This window comes from Sphaeramia orbicularis, chromosome 12 (genome assembly GCF_902148855.1).
Source record: "Sphaeramia orbicularis chromosome 12, fSphaOr1.1, whole genome shotgun sequence".
Classification (NCBI taxonomy): domain Eukaryota; kingdom Metazoa; phylum Chordata; class Actinopteri; order Kurtiformes; family Apogonidae; genus Sphaeramia; species Sphaeramia orbicularis.
The window spans coordinates 18,423,815-18,445,152 of NC_043968.1; the positions used below are offsets into that span (position 1 = coordinate 18,423,815).

Sequence of the window (21,338 nt, forward strand, 5' to 3'; positions counted from 1 at the left end):
CAGCGCGCGACTGGCTCGCTGCAGTACACCCCACATCCCTCTCGCGCTCAGAACGGGACCGGCATTTTTGCTAAACTACTACTGAACTAGTGGCTGTGGAAAACACCAGCAAGGCAGGAAAAAAGGTAACACACTTGTGAAACAGTGAATTAAAGTTTTAGTGGAGTTTTTATGGAACTGGTAGTTATTTGAGTAGAGGAAAGACGTTGTTCTTCACTATGGTAAGGGTCGTGGTGGGGTCCCGCACGTGATACTATTGTTTTATATTCACGCGCTGAGTGTGTGTATATGTGTGTGTGGGGGGAGTGGGGCCAGTGGTAGCTTTACCCATATTGTACTCTCATGAGTGGGGTCTTCACAAGCATAAACAGCGTCATTACTGCACAGAGTAAAGATAAAGCTGTTTTATATGTTTTTAATTTAAAGACAGTGTTAAATAATAAGGTAACAGCAGTGAGTCTGTTCATGTCCTTTTTCATCATCATACTGTGATGTTTTACTGTGTGTCTCTAACAACTTTTGTTTTAAGGGCAATCAGTAAAAGAGAAGGAGTAGGACCTGTGGAGGAGCTTTTTTTCACAAGTAAAGGAACACAGCAGGAGCAAGAGGGGCTGTTCCTGAGGAGCCTGGAGGAGCTGCTGGTGTGGGACAGTGCTGCTGCATTCTTCTTCCAAGAAGGGAGGGGGAGAGGAACTGTGGCTGGTTTGCAGCCATGCATCGCTTAAGGACTACAGTGGCAAGGCTTCGGCCTGCTGTGGCTGCACACACAGCCCAGAGCATATCACAGCCCAGACCTTTGGTGGTCAAAGGGGGCCTAAGGACGTTTCAGCCTTTGAGGTGTCTCAGTGCATCTGTGGCCTCTGAGCCTTTTCTCAATGCCACCAGCTCTAACTATGTGGAGGAGATGTACTATGCGTGGCTGGAGAATCCCAAGAATGTGCACAAGGTACAGCTTGTCTTTAAATTAAAGTTTGCTTCAGGGGTTCAAATTGTGTCCAGCACTACTCAACACATAATATCAGTTTCAGACTTAAACTTACACTTGTATAACTGTACTTTTCTGACTAGCCTCTCACTTTTTTCCTGTGACCTGATATGATGAGTTGTCTACAGGAGGAACCACCTGTCCAAAATGTCCAATGTGTAGAGTAAAGGTTATACAAACATTTGATAAATACAGTGTTGTTGCAACAAGTAAATGACGACATGTGGACCACTGACTGATTAATAAACCACTTAGGAAAGAGGAAATACTGCAAAGTACCATACATTAACATGAAAATAACTATTACAGTAACCACACTGAGAGGTGCTTGACAAACATGTTTTAGGCCCCGAAGGAGTCACCAAACAACCTCACCTTCAGAGGGTGAAGTCATCTGTCATTTAGCGGGTGTATGTATGCACTTACTTAAAGACATAAAACCTAAACCGTCAGGATTGCTCAGTAACACTTGAGGTAAATTTGTGTGTGTGGCTTCTCAGTGCCCACAAGACGGACAGTGTCTTTCATTGACTGCAGGCTGATTTGTACTTATATAATAGTATTATTCTTAGTAATACTATACTGCCCGTGCTACTAATAATGTTACAAATACTTCTCCCATTGTAGTTTCTTCAAGTAAGAATAATGTCAAATTAGTTACAGTAGATTCACCTTGGTATCCAGCTCCAAGTAGTTAAGAGGCAGTGAAAAAAGGGATACTTATAACTACCAACAGTTGAATTAACTACAGACAGACTTGAACTCAGAAATTACCTTAATTAACATTGTCCATGTAAGAAATGACCCAATACCCTTAATTTCATTGGATTGTCAAAACAACAGTGAAAACCTCAGTTGAATACAGCTGATGACATAAACAAATCTACTAAATTCCCAGAAATCCAGATTTACCAGTTCACCCAGTTATGTTGATCTTCCAACTGCTTTTGTTGCACCAAGTAGAACTCCAGAGGATTAACCCCAAAAACCATTTGGCACTGCATCCACATTGTAGACCTGTCATAAAAATATAAAAACAAACACTTGTGATTGAAAGGTAAACAGAACAGAAGATTTAATTTTTTGTTGCTGGGGCAGCGCACTCTCAGTTGAAAGAATAATAAAACATGTAGGCTAGTAGTGTAAGAAATTCTGAAGTTTATTGGGATTATGGGTGTTGTTTTCATTCCCCCTGGCGATGAACATTTAACTGATGTGACTCAGGCAGAAATGATGCCTATATATACGATGTTACACTGAAGTCTCATTATGTCAATACATTCTAATAAAACAGCAATGTTGTACAAAATTACACATTTTGCTAATTTTGAATATTGTTGGAAATGACAAACAGCTCTTAATAATTTTTTTTTATCTTATTGGAGAATTGTTGTATATTAGACCTTTTAAGATGTTTACTGAATGTCAGATTTTGATATACTAAATATCATCATTTTACTAGAATAAATGTCTTAGCATTTTAATCAGATTTTTCAGGAAACACAAAAAAAAACAGAAATTGAGTATTTGATGAATTAGGCAATTATTTTAGGAAGGTGACGATTTGGACTTTTTGTTAAAGTTGACACCAAATTTATTTTCTTTTGCTAATTTAATTTGATTTATTAATTAGTGTTATTGTGCTGTTGTTACAGTCATTCAGTCCTCTTTCAGTGTTATGTCCAACCTATCTGTGAGCTGACATCCTTGACAGAGGATGAAAGTTGGGTGTTATTTGTGCTGTGACAACACTGATCTTAAAAGCTTCTTACACCTTTAAGCTCATTACTCTCCTCTCTGGTTAGAAACTTAGATGCAAGGTTAAACGTGTGTTTGACTATGAGCTTAATGGCAGCATGTTGTGTGCACATCCTCACTGACATGAATGAACATTAGACCTGTCATGAGATTTAGGGACAAAACATGGGCATCAAGTACTTACTATTTGTTTGAACATGTTGTTGAGTGACTTTTCTCCTCTAACCCTGTTCCCTCTTGTGTCCTCTGTTTTCTCTGTAGTCCTGGGATATATTTTTTCGTAATGCTAATGCTGGGGTGCCACCTGGAATGGCCTACCAGAGTCCTCCACCCCTCAGCGGGACTGCTCAGGGACTGGCCAGTGTCCAGACGCTGGTGGGGGCTCAGCCCAATATGGAGAAGTTGGTGGCAGATCATTTAGCTGTACATTCACTCATACGAGCATACCAGGTAAACAGATAACACTCCTATGCCAACAGATGGAATTAATTTTTGTCTGTTGTCACTCATTGGCAATAATAATGCATTTACTACCATTACAGTGGCCTAAAAGATATTCTGCATGTAAAAGTTTGCACAGTCAACTAGTAAAATCCACTGAAAAGAATGGTATTTTATGATATAATTCAACTTTTAGACATATTAAGGCATAAAGATTAGCCATATTAATCCAAAATCACCCAAAAGAGCCAGTCATCTTATCAGTCCATTTGTTTACACAGCAAGTAATTCTTGTGTAATGCAATTGTGTACTTTTTGTAAGTAATAGTAAATTTGTGAGAGAAAAAAGTCCATGTGGTTTCATAAATAAGTCATTCTCGTGTCTTCATTAACTTATGTCCTTTTGAACTGGTGTTTTAGGGGCGTGTTTACAACCTCTGACAAACATATGTCTGAGAGTTTCCTATCACATGTAAACATATCAGTAAATCTGACAGGAAGTGGTCAGCAGTTTTCAAGGAATGCACAGACATTAGGTTGCAGAAATTATTTAAGAAAGACTAAAGTGCATTTCCATACACTCTGAACTGTTTTGCCCTGGTGTGTGCAGGTACGAGGGCATCACATAGCCAAGCTGGACCCCCTGGACATCAGCTGTGTAGACTTTGATGATGCCCCATGTGCTGTGGGTTTCCAAAATGTTGGTGAGAAAAAGATGTCATTTGCTTCTCCTTTCAGGCTTGGTATTTAAGGTTTTCTTTATGCTGGATCTTTAGGTCTTATTTTTGCCCTTTTGGTTAATCACTGAACACAAAATCACTTGCTACACTTTCAATTTCATGTTCTATATGTCACACCCATCCATACCCTAATCTTGAAGATCTTCTCTTGAGTATTGTTCTCCCACTTCTTTGTCTTTATGTCCTGTGGCTGCCACACCTTGCATTGTACACCAGTGATTGGGTTATCACAGCTGTCGACCTGAGGCACACTTTCTGATATTATCAATTCACACAACACAGGATGCGAGAAAGGTCAAGGGTCAATAAGGAGGGGATAGAAGAGGCTGTTTACTAAAAAGCCAAAACACATTAAATTCCCTAAAAGCCCAGTGCTTCCCTCATCCCTCTGTCTAACCCTCATTGTGGACCAAGTTTTATCATCTGAGCTTTGTCTAAAAACAGTGTTTTTTGCAAAGCACAGGATAAATGTTGAGTTTCAGTTATACAAGTTGTTTAATTGTGTCTATATCAGAAGTATCCATGCATATCCATCCAAGGCACTAACTGAACAAGTGGTCCCAGGCACAACAAACTCCGCCCCTCACACCTATTTCGCCCATTATAAGTAAACTAGCGCATTGACTCGTGGAGATCCACGGGTTCTAGATGTGGTAGTTTTTATACTTTTGTGTATTTGTGCATGCTGTACCACATTTGTCCAGCAGTCACCACCAAAGTGTTCTGGGTATAGCAGCATGATTGTAAGGCTATTGTATTCCAAAATTAATAATATCTCCCAAAATATTGGTCCTATCAACTTGCCGTTTTAGCTAGTCTATTCCTTGACCAAAAATACATAAGTATGACAAACTGCAGCGGTCAACTCTCTCCGGATTTTGTGTGAATCCCGAGACACACATACACACATGTATGAATGCACACAGAGGCCACTTGGCTTTTATAATATAGATGGGAAGATTTTTTAAAAATCATAAAAAATTTGAACTTTGACCTACCTTTGCCAAAATGTAATGACATCTATCCTGGGCAACTGGCAATCCATAAACCCAATTTGGTATGAATTGAACCAATAGTTTTGCTGCTAAAGTGTTAACAATCAAACAAACAAACAAACAAACAAATTGAACCAGAAACAATACCCCTTGCCTCCCCTTCAGGGGGCGGGGTAATAAAAACACATCAGTGGGCTGCACAGTTGCACTGGGTAACCTTACTGTTTGGAGTCAGTCTTATATCTAATACAGTGCAGAAATTTTGACACAGCTTTCTTTTTTTATCAGGAGTAAATTGAGCCACATTGAGGCAAGGAAAGTAAAATGGTTATTTGTTATTTGTTGACACAAAAGGCTCTTCAAACACTGGCGATTGTTTTCACTGATTAGAGGTATTAGTAATTATGAAACTACAGACTTAATAGATGATTGGAATGAAGGGGCCACTTGTTGATAATTTATTAGCATTAATACTTGTAGATTTTATGGCTTATTAGAAAGTAAGTCACTATCAATGGGTCACTGATGTTTTACTTTATAAGAAAACTCATTTGTTTTAGAAACAGGACAAAGTAAGCAAAGGAAGCCACCCAAAATCAGGACAATGAGCAAATATTTTTATTGGTTTAATATTGATTAGTAAAAACCCACTCCTAGTATAACATTAGTTAGAGTCTTGCATGTGCTCTAGAGGTCTTATCTGTGTATATACCACATTGCAGGTTGTGGTCAATGAGGACAGAAGATAAAAAACACATTTTATGGTTGTTAGTTTGAGATAGTGTCATTACACTGCTGTCAAAATAAGCATGCCACATATTTGTACTATTTATCAGTGGTACACAACATTCTCAGACCCACTTGTTTGTTACTGTGGGAAATTATCATCAACTTGACATATATATCATCAGAGTGCAAGGTTATAAAACTTTTAAAGTGAGTGTGTGTTGCGGTATGTTATGCATGCATGCAAAAAACAGTCATTGTGCCTAATGAAAAGGTAGGGCCTCTGAGTTCTAAAGCAGGTAATTGTTATAAGCTGTAATAGGATGTTTCCACAGCTAATAGTGTTATTGTTAGACTTTTAGAGTTCTGCTTTGTCCCTGTGACACTGAGGTTCACACAGAGGTCAAACAATAGGACAGTGTCGATGGTTTGAGGTCCATGTCAGCCTCAGAGAATGTGTGAGAAGTTCTGTGTAATTCTTAAATGTGTGTTTGTGTTTCTCTATACCTCTAGACTTGTCTCATTATAATGAACGTCTGTGTAATTTGACTCTTGAAGGTAGGAGATTAAATCCCTGTGCTCTTTGCTGTTTTATTAGACACTAACCCTACATGGTGTACTGCACATTAATAATAAAAAAGCTCTACTAAGAAACTTTCAGCTTCTGATACCTGTGGTGAAAAGTCATTGTTGAGTCTGCCTTCTGTGCTGGTGTATGCCTTTCATGCAGAATGTGTCTGGACTGACACAGAGCATTGTGCTGTATTATAATCAACCTGCAGGGTAGTACTGCATGGAGAGGAGGTGTGTGTTTTCTGCCTCCTGCTAACCTTTGCTCAGTTGGCAGCGGGGTCAAACATGGCTTATCCAAGCTTATCTGTGCCTGCTTCATTAAAATGTTACTGTGATTAGATTGCAGACAGACTACTTGATTATTGTGGTGGATTCAGCCTTTACTCTTAACCATCAAAGAAAACAAAGTCTGTGTTTTTAGTACAAGGCAGCACACAGGGGGTGGGTGTAAAGTCTAAAGATCCCTTATATAACAGAGAGCTGACTCTGCCTTATTGGACTGAAAATCCTCATCCTTAGTGAAGCACCCTGCACTAATTTGCTGACAGAGATGTGCAAACAGACATAGATACAAGCCTCTAACCCCTCCCCTGTTCCATATTGTCTTATCTCTGTTTGGTGCAGTATGAATGTCACATGCTTTAGATAAACAGTGTATGCCTCCCTCAGACTGTACAACTCCACAGTATACTGTAGACATAGCATTTAAGTAGCACATCTAATGTATGATGGTCTGTTTGCTTTCAGCTAGCACACAATATATCTGTCTCACTGTATTTATCTAACGCACTTGGTGCTTTACAATAACGTGGGAGTCTGCTCACTTTAGTTCCCGTTTAAGAAACATGTGTTTCAAATGCTCTCAATGACTATCAGAACATTTAAAGACAGCCAGCATTCTTCAATTTCCCTTGACTCTTAATAATATTGCATTCTCACAAAACAATTAAAAAAAGCTAATTGGACTACGATCTCTTAAATGAAAAAAGAGAATCTATTATTGCTTGTTATATCAATCATTACATTCTTAGATGAGGATTTGCTTGAAAAGATAAAAGCTGAAACTTGAATTATTAAAAAAAAAGTCACTAAGTTTCATCTAAAAATGGTACGAGGAGGTTTATTGAGGAAAGCAGCCTGGTCTCGTTGGACAGGTTAGTCCAGAGTCTCTAAACCATGACTGGGAGAGCACTCAACTATGTTGAGAGTTGCACTTACAATCTAGTGACTACATGTAAGATCAAATTAATTTTTAGCTTGGGAAAAGCAGAGAAAGTATAACAGCTGTAGTGTTATTTCTGTGTTGTGTTTCGGTTCTGTCAGGGGTTTGACTGTAACAGTTGGACTACATTTAATCTGCTAGATTAGACAGCTGCAGTAAGTTAAAAAAAAAAAAAAAGATGAACCTAAAAGAGGGATCACGAATTCGAGGAAATCTTTACTTCAGTGGTGTTTTCTTTAGCCTTCTTTTATATCTTTCATTTTATTGGTCAGTGTTGGGGAGAAGTGAAGCAGTAGTTTTTCCACCTTTTTGCAGTATATTGGTGACTCATTTCAATTAATGTACTCTAAACTAGCTAAGCTTCTTTTTTTTCTTTTTTTTTTTTTTACAATTTCTTTGTCATTAACCACTTACACTACAAAGCTTTCCTGGTGGTGTAACTCACCCTACTGCCTCTTCCTTTCATCCTGACTGTCTGCCAGCCACCACTCAGTCTTTGTGTAGTGGTGCTTACACAGCAATGTCATCATCACGCCAGAGGAAGAATCACCCCACTTTGCTGCACTTGCTGTGAAGTATGGATGTGTTTGGTATTTTGCCAATCTCTTCTTTCAAAGTAGTTTCCTCCACATTGACAACAGCTGACTTCATGGTTGCAACTTTTTTTTCTCTGCCATTTTCCAGTCGTCTTTTGTCATGATTAGCATGCTTGAACCAGAGCTTGAGCTTGTTTGGTGGATTTTTACCTTATCGATGTCCCTCTGGCAGGTTTTTATGGACTGGCTGAATCTGATTTGGACAAAGTGTTTCGTCTTCCCACCACCACCTTCATTGGAGGCACGGAGAGCACTTTGCCACTCAGAGAGATTATACGCCGCCTTGAGGTGAAATAAGTTAAAATACAGTAGATCAACAGTGTAACAATTATCATCCTTATATCCAATCTAATATATTCAATATATATGATTCAAGTGCATGACAAACATGTTCACACCTGATGTTTCCCTCTGTCACAGTTGGCCTACTGTCAGCATATTGGAGTGGAGTTCATGTTCATTAATGATGTGGAGCAGTGCCAGTGGATCAGGCAGAAGTTTGAGACACCAGGAATCATGCAGTTCAGTCCAGAGGAGAAGAGGACCCTGCTGGGGAGAATGATCCGATCCACCAGGTCTGTCTGTGTCTCTTCACATTCTCTAAGACGCATTAGTACTGCATTAGTACAGAAAACATATCAACCCTTTGGAGAAGGAGGTGTTCTTGTTACTGTGGAGAGCAAATGCTTTGAACTACCGTGTGATGTAACATTATCATGGCATGTTAACAGGTTTGAGGAGTTTCTTCAGAGAAAATGGTCTTCAGAAAAACGTTTTGGTCTGGAAGGCTGTGAGTCGCTCATCCCAGCCCTCAAGACTATCATTGACAAGTCCAGTCAGAGTGGAGTGGAGAGTGTCATCATGGGAATGCCTCACAGGTATGCAGAGACACTATGTCTTCTGAAAGTCTAATGAGAGCCTGAACAGGAAGAGGCAATCTTATATTTTGTCATTTCTCTTCAGAGGCAGGCTCAATGTGCTGGCTAATGTGATCAGAAAGGAGCTGGAACAAATCTTCTGCCAGTTTGACTCCAAATTAGAGGCAGCAGATGAGGTTAGCACATCACCTTTTCTTATGTTCTAGGGTTTCAACTAATTATTTTCATTATCAATTAATCTATGGATATAAAAATCCAAGAAAACTCTTAAAACAATTAAAATTAATTTATAGTCATGTTATGATCATTTCCAGCCTAATAAATAAAACCCTTCTTTCCTTCAGTTTTATTGTTTTGCCTCAACTGCAGTCATGTACTTACATTAGATATATGATGGTTTGTCACAATTATTCTTTGTTGATTGAGTATTAATGGACAACCAAGGTCCAGTTGCTTGGTAATAAACATGTTAATAGGCATACGTGTATGTATTTGTTATACCTCTTTCCTTATTTCTGGCTCTCAGGGATCTGGGGATGTAAAATATCATTTGGGGATGTATCACAAGAGAATGAATCGAGTCAGTGACAAGTACATCACCTTGTCACTGATGGCAAATCCCTCACACCTGGAAGCGGTGGACCCCGTGGTGCAGGGAAAGACCAAGGCTGAGCAGTTCTACTGTGGTGACATTGAGGGCAAGAGGGTACGCTGATTTATGTTTTCACATGAACAATCAGACAAATATCTGTCTTTGTCATATGTAACCTGCTGAATGACTTTGCAGGTGATGTCTATTCTGCTTCATGGTGATGCTGCGTTTGCAGGCCAGGGTATTGTCTATGAGACATTCCATCTATCTGATCTTCCATCTTACACCACTCATGGCACCATTCATGTGGTTGTAAACAACCAGGTACGCACCCCATACATTCTGAAACTAATGAACAGAAACTGATCCAACTGGCCTAGCAGTGGTACATTCAGAAACCTCAGAAAAAGGAGAAACATGGTGCTATCAAACTGTGTCAGATTTCTTATAAATGTTGGCACCCTTGTTCAGGTCATTTTCAGAGTATTGTGCTATGTGTTTTTATATGGTTAGAGTTCAAGGAGTTTGTATAGAACTGAAAAAATAGTTTGACAACATGAGATACAGCTGAAAAAGGATCTCCAAATATGTGCCAGAAAAAATGATTTATATTACAAGTTTTTCATTTTGGATCAAGTTCTATATAGTTATTACAACTTTAAACTTCCTCATTTGGTTATATTAGGTTATTTTTCTTCACTGATAAAATATTCTGATCCATGCAGATTGGTTTTACCACGGATCCGAGGATGGCACGTTCATCTCCATATCCCACAGATGTGGCACGAGTGGTTAATGCGCCCATCTTTCACGTCAATGCAGACGATCCAGAGGCCGTGATGTATGTGTGCAATGTGGCAGCGGAGTGGAGGAACACCTTCCACAAAGATGTGGTTGTAGATCTGGTATGTAACAAAGGAGACTGACTACTGTACATGCTGTTAATATTTAGATTTTTATATGCAGCCTGAACTGTCTCCTGTTTTGTAATACAGTTTTTATAAGAAACGCTGTTTCAGTTTCACTTTGACTGAATCATCACAGCTGTGTTTTACATTCACATGATAAAGCTTCCTGGTTCCACAAAATCGCATGGTGATTGTGAAATCCATAGACAGAAATTACGTCTGTGCTGACGTCCTATATTATGGTATTTTAATTATCAGGAAGCAACAAATTAAGCTTGTGTGCCAAATATGAAAGCTTCTTGTGTAGGTTACTGGAATTAAGGAGTGTGTTATGTTGCTGTACAGGTAAAAGAAGTTGAGTATACCATGAGTAACCATTACTGGAAATGTGTGTTGTTTTTGTTCTCGTAACCAGTGAATAATCAGAAAAGCATCTCTAAACTTGTGGATCCACATTCAGGTGTGTTACAGGCGAAATGGCCATAACGAGATGGATGAGCCCATGTTCACTCAGCCACTGATGTACAAGCAGATCAAAAAACAGAAGGGAGTACTGCAGAAGTTTGTGGAAAAACTCACCGCGGAAGGAGTCGTCACAACACAAAAATACGAGGTAAACCAGACTATACTGCCGCAAAACACAGGAATATGAAATAAACCTTTCAAGGAAGTTGGAAGTTAAGTCATGCATAATATATGTGGACTAGTGCGTTGACCCGTGGGGAACCATGGGTTCTAGATCCTCTGATACAGTTCATTCCTTTACTTTTTTAACTTTCTTGGTAAATTCCACTGGCATTTTCAGTTGAATAACCTCTCAGCTGGCATGTCTGTTTCTGTACATGGAATTTGACACCATGCCAACGTGGCCCTCTTGTTTATCTGTTGCAAGGTAACCCACTTCAGCACTGATTCTATGATTCTGGGCATTGCTATTGTAAGGCTGTTGTATTCCAAATTACTAATATCTCCCAAAATATTGGTCCTATCAACTTGCCATTTTCGCTAGTCTCTTTCTTCACAAAAAATACATAAGTATGGCAAACTGCAGCTCTCTTGGGATTTTGTGTGATGCTCTAGACACAGAGTCCACTTCTCTTTTATAATATAGGATGTTAAATGCTGTCATAATCCAAAGGATGAAGTAATAAATTAGTCATTGCAGCATCTCACAAAAAAGCCATTGTGTCACAATTGTCTGATACTAGTTTTAATCAAAGTCCACACAGAGGCGGTTCTTCCAACACCTTTTGAGTTTTACAGAGTCTTCCAGATAAGTGACAAAAACACAGGTTTTATTGTCAGCAGGAGTAAAACTGTCAGTAGCAGACTGCTGTACTGTGTAACACATTGAAGTATGTCAGCAACTTGGATGTTACATTTCAGCTATAAGAACAGTACAGTTCACAGATGCAGTAATAGAAATAGATTCCTGCGGACAATGTGTTCTCTTTACAGGTAAAATTTATAGACTTGTAATCCTGCAAATAGATTTGCTCTTGCTGTGAAGAGCCGCCTACATGAAAAGGAAGTGAATACATTACAGATGACTGAAGAAAACACACTGGGAAATAGTGAATCATGTCTCTAAGTTGAGAGATAAGGAAGTTATCAGCTGTACAACGCACATCGTTCAGTACTCAAACTGGTCACAGCTCAGGAGACACATAGATAAAACATTAAACTGTACAGACCTGTTGGTGAGTCATATGTAATTATTGCTGGATCATAACTATGCCTATCACATAAAAGGGATTAGTATAAGGGGATAAAAGTTGGAATACAATAATCATGATGTCACTGATTGATTGTTACAGTATTTAATATTAAATATCTTCTTTTGTTAAATAAACGCTATGTAATAAAAATATTTACATGGGGTCCACAAAGTAAGAATCCAAAGTGATAACAGTATCAGTACTGAAGACTCTTGTATCATACTGTGATAACTGTTGGAAGTTGTCATGCAAAAGGAAGCTGAAATGGACATTTTGGTTAAAAGAACACGACTTCTTTGTATTTCATGTGCCTTATTACCATAGAATCAGGAAATAATGTCTTAAAGTCTTGGAGCATTTAATTGAATATTTCAGTTTTGTAACACTGATGCACTGAAAAACAAATTCACTAAACTGCACTTTTCTGTATTCAGGAAGAAGTGGCGAGGTATGACAAGATCTGTGAGGAGGCGTACACTCGCTCCAAAGATGAGAAAATCCTCCATATTAAACACTGGCTAGATTCACCATGGCCTGGTAAGAGCTTTGTTTGTTTATCGCTGTATGTGGGTTTATATTCATCACAGAAAGTAGAACAGAGATTTTGTTATGGTTCTGTAACATCTTTCTCTCTGTGCAAACGTGTGTCTTTTTGCAGGTTTTTTCACTCTGGAGGGCCAGCCCAAAAATATGAGCTGTCCTTCCACGGGCATCACTGAGGAGGAGCTCAAACATATTGGAAACATTGCAGCTTCTGTCCCTGTGGAAGACTTCACTATTCATGGAGGTACTATCCCCTCTCCGGCTGTCTTATTGACATTATCAGTTACCAAGTTTTTATTGATTTCTTTTTATCAGAAACAGAAAACCCAAACACCAACATATAAACAAGGACAGACTAAACACCAGAATTATTTTAAAATGTCAGCAGAGCTTAGCAGAACCAACAGAAAATGTTCCCTATTGTATAATTATAGTGAGGGGATGGAAAGCAAATAAAATGTAGTATAAACAAATTAAAAATCAACTAAAAACATACTGAGAAAAAAAAATGGACTGTGTCCTAGTTCCCTGCTGTTTAATTTGTTTATTACCTGACATGCTCTGACTCTTTTACATTGTCTGCCTGTGCGTGCTTTAGGTCTGTCTCGTATCCTAAAGGGTCGTGGAAACATGGTGAGCCAGCGAGTATGTGACTGGGCTCTTGGGGAGTACATGGCCTTTGGCTCTCTGCTCAAAGAGGGAATTCATGTACGCCTAAGTGGGCAGGATGTGGAGAGAGGCACCTTTAGGTAAAACCAGGACATACATCAAATAAAAAAATGTACCATGTGTTGATCTTACTTATCCACTCAGTCTCTTACAATTTTACAATTCTTCTGTTTGGCCTCATAGCCACCGACATCATGTTCTCCATGACCAGAACGTCGACAAAAGGATTTGCATCCCAATGAACTACATCTCCCCTGATCAAGCTCCTTACACTGTCTGCAACAGCTCCCTGTCAGAATACGGAGTACTAGGTATGAGGCATGGACACAGAAAATCTTCTCAAATACTTAAAGACAACTTTTGTACAATACTGTCTAATTCAGAGTCCCATGAAGCACCTCAATGAACCTCCTTCTGTGCACAGGGTTTGAGTTAGGCTTTGCCATGGCCAGTCCCAATGCTCTGGTTCTGTGGGAGGCCCAGTTTGGAGACTTTCATAACACAGCACAGTGTATCATCGATCAGTTCATCAGCTCAGGTCAGGCCAAGTGGGTCAGACAGAACGGCATAGTGCTGCTTCTACCTCATGGTATGGAGGGAATGGTACGTATTACAAAAACTTGACCTTCCACATTTACATCAGTATTTCACTTTCACTGAGCCACCGTTGAACTTAGGTATTCTTTTTTGCCCCCATTTCTCCTCCTCCTTCCAGGGTCCAGAGCACTCCTCTGCCCGGCCAGAAAGGTTCCTGCAGATGTGCAATGATGATCCAGAAGTACTTCCTGTGAGTTTCTGCCACTAACAGAAAGTTTCTTCGTGGGAATATATTTATCACATTGATTATATGTAAATATACCCACTAGAAATAAGTACATTATGAACCTTTTCTTTTTAACTCCACTGTATTTTTGCCAGAAACTGTCAGATGACTTTGCAATGCGTCAGCTTCATGACTGTAACTGGATTGTGGTCAACTGCTCTACTCCTGCAAACTACTTCCATGTTCTCCGCAGACAGATCCTGCAACCTTTCAGGAAGCCTGTGAGTGACTTACAAGAAATGTAACTGTCCACACAAAGAAATGCATTTCCAGTCACTGAACTGTTTCTTTTTCTCTCTTCATCTCCAGCTGATTATCTTTACTCCTAAGTCTCTGTTGCGCCACCCAGAGGCCAAATCCAGTTTTGATGATATGCTGCCAGGTGAGCACTGAAAGAAAAAAGTAAATTCATCTTCAAAAAAGACACAAACTTCTTCCAGTGTGCATTGTAATCTTTTTTTGAAAAGTTTGTGTGCATTTCACCCATTCACAGGCACCCATTTCAAGCGTGTAATCCCAGATGATGGACCTGCAGCCGCCAGCCCAGAAAAGGTGAAGAGGGTTATTTTCTGCTCTGGTAAAGTCTACTATGAGCTGACTCGTGAACGCAAGAACAGAGGCCTGGACAGTGAAGTAGCTGTCATCCGCATCGAGCAGGTAATGTCAGAGAGTATATTCTGAATCTGAACCAAAAAATATGAAACCAAAGTCCAAAAATAAGTAAAAAATTTTGAGTGTGCAGGACAGGTTATGAAAGAAGGAATGAGTGTCTTAAAACATGGACTTCAACAAATATAATTATATCCACTGAAACAAAAACATGATGCCACACTTACACTGTCATATTTAAGAGATGTAATGTTAACGTATAAGGCTTTGCAAACTGAAAAGCACTACTAGGGACATACTGATCCTGTGCTGCAAAATAGATTAAATCTATTATATCTTAATTAACGCAGAATTTTCTGAAAATGTACACATATTGCAGAGGGACATAGCACTCACCTTGTCTGTTTGACTGGTCACCTGTCATCATTTATTTTTTCAGACCATAAATGGAAAACCATTCAATATTTACGTCACTGAGATGTAGCCTTTGCTACTTAGCAGACTGTCAACCACAAGAGGGCGCCATACATTAGTCAACATTAAGTAGACAAAGCAAAACAGAAAACCATTTGAGAGTTTTCATGAGAACATAAACACATAAACTACTGGAGAAATAACTCGACTCTGCTGTCAGTGGTCAAACTCAGTGAAACTAAGTTCTTAAAACTAAGAAACTAAGTTAACCTATAACCTCACAGATTTTGATTTAGATTTGGTCTGAGCAATGTCCTGCACACAAAATTATGGGATCACTTACACAAAGGTTGACAGTTGGTATCAGTATCAGCTCTGAAAAAAAGAAACACTGGTCTATCCCCAGTAGCTTCACTGAATACAGAAAAGCACAGAAAAAGTCCAAACATGCTATGATCTTTGTAGGACCTTTTGTTTTATTAATCTGCTACAAAATGTAATGCCTTCACCCTTGGCCTGTGCCATATCCTTGGCAGAGGTAACAAGCAATACAGGAAATATTTCTTCAATCAAGAAAGCAATCTTATCTGGTTGGTTGTATGTTACCAACTTGTGTCCAGATTGGCTCATGTTTTAGTTTCAATATTCATGAAAACCTCACACACAACCAGTGAAAGAAAAACAAGACAAAACAACACATGAAAATGAATAACAAGTACAGTATGCTTTGCTATTACCTTTGTAGGCTTAATGTCACTCTAGCTTTAACCAATTGTAAAAATGGTCAAGTGAAATCTACAGCATGTGGCACTGGTAGTTAAAGAGCTCAAATATTATTTCCTTCCCCAGACAGTTTTTTTGTAGATAAATTTTACCAAACCTTGGATTAAACTTTATATTTGGGGCAGAATTTGTTTTTGAGCATGTTGGACAATAATGAGGTACTGTCAAAACAAAATAAGAAAGGCTGAAAATTTCAGCAAAATACAAATTTGACAACAAAAATCCCCTTTTGTGTAACATTACAGACAGCAACTTGTTGATATTTTTGTCTTGTTTCTAAACTTTGGTCCTAATTTTGGTGTCTCTACAGTTGTCTCCATTCCCTTTTGATCTGGTGAGAAATGAAACTGATCGTTACCCAAATGCTGACCTGCTGTGGTGTCAGGAGGAGCACAAGAACCAGGGCTACTATGACTATGTCAAGCCCCGCATCCGCACCACCATCAACAGAACCCGCCCTGTTGGGTAAGTTCTACTCTGTTTCAATTAACAGGAAGGACCCAGAAAAACTAATGGAGTAACTCTGAGTGTATGCTCATCTGTGTGTTTCGGTGTGTAGGTACGCTGGTCGTGAGCCTGCAGCTGCTCCAGCTACTGGGAACAAACAAACTCACCTCATGGAGCTTCAGCGTTTCCTGGACACAGCATTTGATGTGTAGACATTCTCAGGAAAACTCCAACCATCCAAATGTAACTCTCCTCAACACTTGGACTTCACTGCATTTTGAAGGTTGTTTCCTTATACTTTACATATCAGGCCTGTTAACAGGTGTAAACAGTACGCACAATGACTTACTGATGTCTAACACTGTTACCATATAAACCTCATGTCTGCAGTGGTGGACTATTGGGAAAAGAAGAATAAACCTGCTCTGAATTTCTATGAAATTAATTTGAGTTTTTAGATATTAAGTTTTATCTTTTCACTTGCTTTTATAATTACTGGATGATTTCACTTTCTCCAGCTCTGATTGTATTTGACAGCTCATCTGTCACACCCACAAAACTATCAAAAGAGATAACACAAGCACTGCCTCGACAGTCTTTTGAATGCACATGTTGTAGCAACCAAATGTGATGTTTAATGTTTAAGTTGATTAGACTTCTGTGACAATGCTTTAAAAGACTCACACAACGTGGTCACCCTGCAAAGCTTACAGAAAGCAACGTACTGATGGTGACTGAATGTTTTAAGACAAACTTAGGGAGGTTAGATGTAAGGAATTTAAATTAAATCAAATGGAAAATTTAAAAAAAATGGTACTGCTTGGAAACGATTTGGAAAGTATTGGTAGTACTCATGCATACTAGCATGAATAACATTGAAATCCTGACTGAAAAAACTGTTTTTATTTTCTTGTTTCTCAACTCAAAACATAACCTAACTTTGTTCCCACTTTGTTGTTCAGTTTTCATCTGAATCTTTTCTTTCCTCATTGTCCTGCCACATAATTGTAAATGTCTCAGTGCCAAATAACATGGATTACTTGAAATTAGTTTAATTGCATCAAAATCATGCCAGTAAAGGTAGTAAACTGTCCCTGTGAAAATCCTCAGCTTCCCAGAAATGAAGGATGTATTTATTTTCATACAGTGGTGTTTTATTGTTTTCAGAAAATAAAGAATTTACAGTTGTTCCACAGTGCATTTATTTTCAGTATTGTGTCTTTGTACTTCTTTAGTCTTAAACAGATTCTTCATTATATAGTATATTCATGCAGAAAAGCCAGCTCTAAGTCCTTTAAACTCAACATTGTAGTGCATCACATACTGTGTAACACAGCTGCTTTTTATATTGACAGATTATTAATAGCTAATTCTTCAGTTTATTTCAGATACATTTGTTAGTTTCTGGTGCAAAATCAGAAAGTAGGCATTAATCAGTCCTCACAGCAGACTCCTGTGACCTCCAACTGTGTTTCCGATGAAGTCGAACAGCTCCATGTGTGAACCTCTCTGCCTGTGCACATCACTGCAGTAGTCCTCCAAAAGTTCATACAGTTTTCCTTTGGAGGAGTAATGTGATAAATTAGCATTAATAAACGTATAACAACCTGCAGTACAATATTACATACTATTGCCCATAAAGTTGGTATAATGTTTTCAGACACATTCCTCTTTTTATTCCTATTTATACACATCAGTAATCGCCTCTGACTACATGATTACATACTAAGTCCCAGTTACACTTTATCAAGAATAAATCACATTGTCACAATCACTTCATGAAAAGAGGTACAAATATTTTATTCCAACTTCATTTAATGGTAAATATACTCCATATACTCACCAACTGTCACCTCCTTTTGGACCAGGAGACTGTATATCTGCTGCAGGTCTTCCTCCAGTTTCCTATCCCCAAATGTGAACAGGGCCATTCCTCTCTTGGCTTTAGCTGCAGCCATCAGCTGGATCAAAGCTGCACATTCAGAAAATAAGATTTAAAGCAGTGAAACTGTTATATCATCTGCCACTTTTTTTCATGAACCAGATAACCTAATAGTTTACAATCTACCATTTAACAAACACACCTTTGAGCTGTGGGTCTCCATTGAAAGCGCCACAGCCCCACTTGCCAGTAGCAATATCTGGTTCATCGTGTCCATGACCCTTAAATCCACAGTATGCCTTGGAGGATAAACACATTAAAGTCATTAAACTACATATGGATCTGACACAAGCAGAATGAGAAAACTGACAACATGAAAAACAGCCACTATATCCCTTTCATGCATGGCATTACTACAGTGGACAGTTAATCAATCCTCAGTTAAAGCCAAGGTAATTGTCGTCCCTTTGCGTGTTCTAATATTTGTTAAGCTCACTTTACTGTAAATCATGCTGTGACACTTGCCCTTTCCCACTGTGGGATAAACAGAAACTTCTATTACCCTGATATATTGTTTAATGAATCCAAAACATGTGGTTACAAAGAAATTCTGTAATTCTCTACAGTTTAGGCAATAATTGGTTCACAATTTGAATCTAATGTTTTATTTCATTTACCAGACATTCCCCATAGTGGACAGTTACATTTTATACCGAAATGGTACGTTTTCTTAAAGCAGTGATATATTTTATGGATGTATTTATGCTTAAAAATTAATACCATTACGTGTTAAATTGCTGATGCATGGAATCCACTACAATGAATAGCGGTGTATTATGCTAAAGAAAGAAGACATTAAAACAATCCACGGATATGCTTTAGGTCAAAATGACAAGTACATTATTAACAATTCAGGCATGGCAGGGTTTACAGAAGTTTTAGAATACTACTGTTAGTGTTATCTGGTGTTATCTGGTGTCTGACTTCCAGACAGTGGTGTAGTAGTACTCGACTCTTGCAGCCCATCTCAAGGCCAGTTCTTGAAGGTCATGGTCTCGTCTCAGAATCAACTGTACTTTTACTCTGTTTTGTCTCTGTCTCAGACAAAGAACATTCTGGATTTTATGTCAAGACCATGGAGGCGTAGCATCATTAAATATCAACATCACTACTTTCTTGGCTTGTAAATTTATATTTTGAGTTGAAACATCACGTGTAAATACTGGTACAATTCAAACAGGATAAAATAACTGTTCCTCACCACTGACCAATGTATTTTCCTAAGTTAGGTCTCATGGGGCATACTAAAAGGGGTGGCAGTTTGGCCTACTATATCAATGTGAAAAATAAATGAAACCACAAATGGAATTTATACCTCACCTTGTTGAGTTCTCGTGTAACTTTGATCATATTGTACTGTTCTCCTCTGTGTCTGAAGTGCAGAGCATCAATAGCGAGAATCTGCCTCTGTAGCCGAGCCCATTCATCTCTACAAAAACACATCAAATATGTGACAGCACCAAATGTTTCAACTGTTTCAAGACATATGAAACACATGCTCATACTTTACCTTTTGAGGTGGTCTGCATGGGGGCCCGCCCACTCAAAGCTGTCACTGAAGCCAGAGTAAATACTGAACTGCTGTGAGCCTGAGAAGCAGACACTTTCATTTATTATTTGTACTATTGTTATGAGCATGAATAGAAATGTGTAACACGCTGATACCTGTAATGATCAGACACTCATTGTCTCCGAGTTTCTCTGTGAAGAGGCGGGATACTATCAGCTCTGGATTCATGAGGAACAGGATCTCCTCCTGCACCAGGCCAGAGCTCAGCACACCTCCACCTATCCAATGGGATGCAAAATCCACCTGTACGAATCCAAATAATGCAGGTGTTATTGTGGACAGAAGCAGCAGTAGCTCAGCTGTGTTTAACCCATAAAGACCCAAACAGCTACTGACGACCAAAACCATCTACTGATGTAAACTGTTTAATAACTGTTGATCCACCAATCTTATCAACACATGTATGCAGTTTGTGATCTTTTCTTGATCAGATATGACCCGTTTGGACGTTCAGAGGCTCCGTAGTGAACATGGAAACACCATCATCCTCTACAACACTGATTCACCAGTAAAATCCGTGGAGTTTGAAAAATGATAGTTGATGGAAACACTTGTTTTTAGTTCAGTTATTCATATCTTTGCTAAAAAGTCACTTTTTCTTCTGTTTGGTTTTTATATAATATCCCTCAACTTTTATCTGATCTTTAATGACCATCTACAGGATCAGTAAATTAAACACTGTATTTTGCATTTTTTTCACTGAAAAAAAAAAAAAGTAAAATACAGAGGATAGTATTATAATAAATTGGGTGACAAATAACTTAAAAAAGGTTAAATCTCTTCTTACCTGTAGCATGCCGGTACCATCATTCTCTATGGTGCCGTGAGATGTGACGTACAGTTTAGGCATCAGCTCCTGGGAGCTAAAAAACAAACAGTAAAAGACCTAAAAACTGATCTACAAATCTAAAAAAAGAAGATAAAGTAAGTTTTAAATGGAGACAAAATACCCTCTCCAGTTGGGAATGTCTGTGTTTTTTAAGAAACGTCGTTCAAACGTCACCAGCCCTGTGGGTTTGGTGTCTGCAAATACATAAACAGTGGTAAATATTCAGTGATGTGCCTCACACTGGTGAGAGAAGTTAAAACCATGACTCACCGTCATTGGTAACAACATTGAAGTAATGCATGATGGCCCTTAGCTTTTCTTTCTTCCGCTCTGACCAGTTTCCAAAGAGACTAACACATGCGTTAATGAGAGAAATGGTACAGAAATCACTGCATTGAGTAGTGAGTAATAGAAATGGGGTAGGAACATATACATTTATAATTCTGTCTACTCTTTTTCAAATATGTGCAGAGAAGAAAGTGTGTGTGTGTGTGTGTTATGTAAATATTGTGAATGTGGAACATGTTTGAAATAAATTATCTATCACTTTAACCTTTTGGAAAATACTGAGGTAATG

The 21,338-nt window shown here is 38.6% G+C and overlaps 2 protein-coding genes across 5 annotated transcripts in view; one reads left to right on the forward strand and one right to left on the reverse strand.

Annotated features, from left to right (window-relative positions):
* Nucleotides 1–17,617, forward strand: ogdhb (oxoglutarate dehydrogenase b). Of its 2 annotated transcripts, XM_030148890.1 has the most exons (24): nt 1–125; nt 530–946; nt 3,005–3,193; nt 3,795–3,888; nt 6,159–6,203; nt 8,209–8,324; nt 8,457–8,611; nt 8,768–8,914; nt 9,000–9,090; nt 9,441–9,620; nt 9,702–9,830; nt 10,232–10,411; nt 10,875–11,027; nt 12,567–12,669; nt 12,791–12,919; nt 13,274–13,424; nt 13,528–13,655; nt 13,769–13,947; nt 14,060–14,131; nt 14,263–14,388; nt 14,477–14,549; nt 14,661–14,824; nt 16,284–16,438; nt 16,533–17,617. In XM_030148890.1, the coding sequence occupies exons 2-24, from the start codon at nt 713–715 to the stop codon at nt 16,630–16,632; spliced, it is 3,093 nt and encodes a 1,030-aa protein (XP_030004750.1). In that variant the 5' UTR covers nt 1–125; nt 530–712; the 3' UTR covers nt 16,633–17,617. The 2 variants fall into 2 exon arrangements, with proteins under 2 accessions (XP_030004750.1, XP_030004751.1); XM_030148891.1 differs by lacking the exon at nt 6,159–6,203.
* The window catches only part of pargl (poly (ADP-ribose) glycohydrolase, like), an 11,377-nt gene continuing 6,949 nt past the window's right edge, over nt 16,911–21,338 (reverse strand). For all 3 annotated transcript variants that reach the window (XM_030148896.1, XM_030148894.1, XM_030148895.1), the window contains exons 8-16: nt 21,032–21,111; nt 20,883–20,955; nt 20,720–20,795; nt 20,028–20,175; nt 19,873–19,951; nt 19,683–19,791; nt 18,505–18,601; nt 18,264–18,392; nt 16,911–17,979 (exon numbers count right to left, since the gene is read on the reverse strand). In XM_030148896.1, the coding sequence (XP_030004756.1) occupies nt 17,861–17,979; nt 18,264–18,392; nt 18,505–18,601; nt 19,683–19,791; nt 19,873–19,951; nt 20,028–20,175; nt 20,720–20,795; nt 20,883–20,955; nt 21,032–21,111 (910 nt within the window). In that variant the 3' untranslated portion in view covers nt 16,911–17,860. The remainder of the gene's footprint in view (nt 17,980–18,263; nt 18,393–18,504; nt 18,602–19,682; nt 19,792–19,872; nt 19,952–20,027; nt 20,176–20,719; nt 20,796–20,882; nt 20,956–21,031; nt 21,112–21,338) is intronic.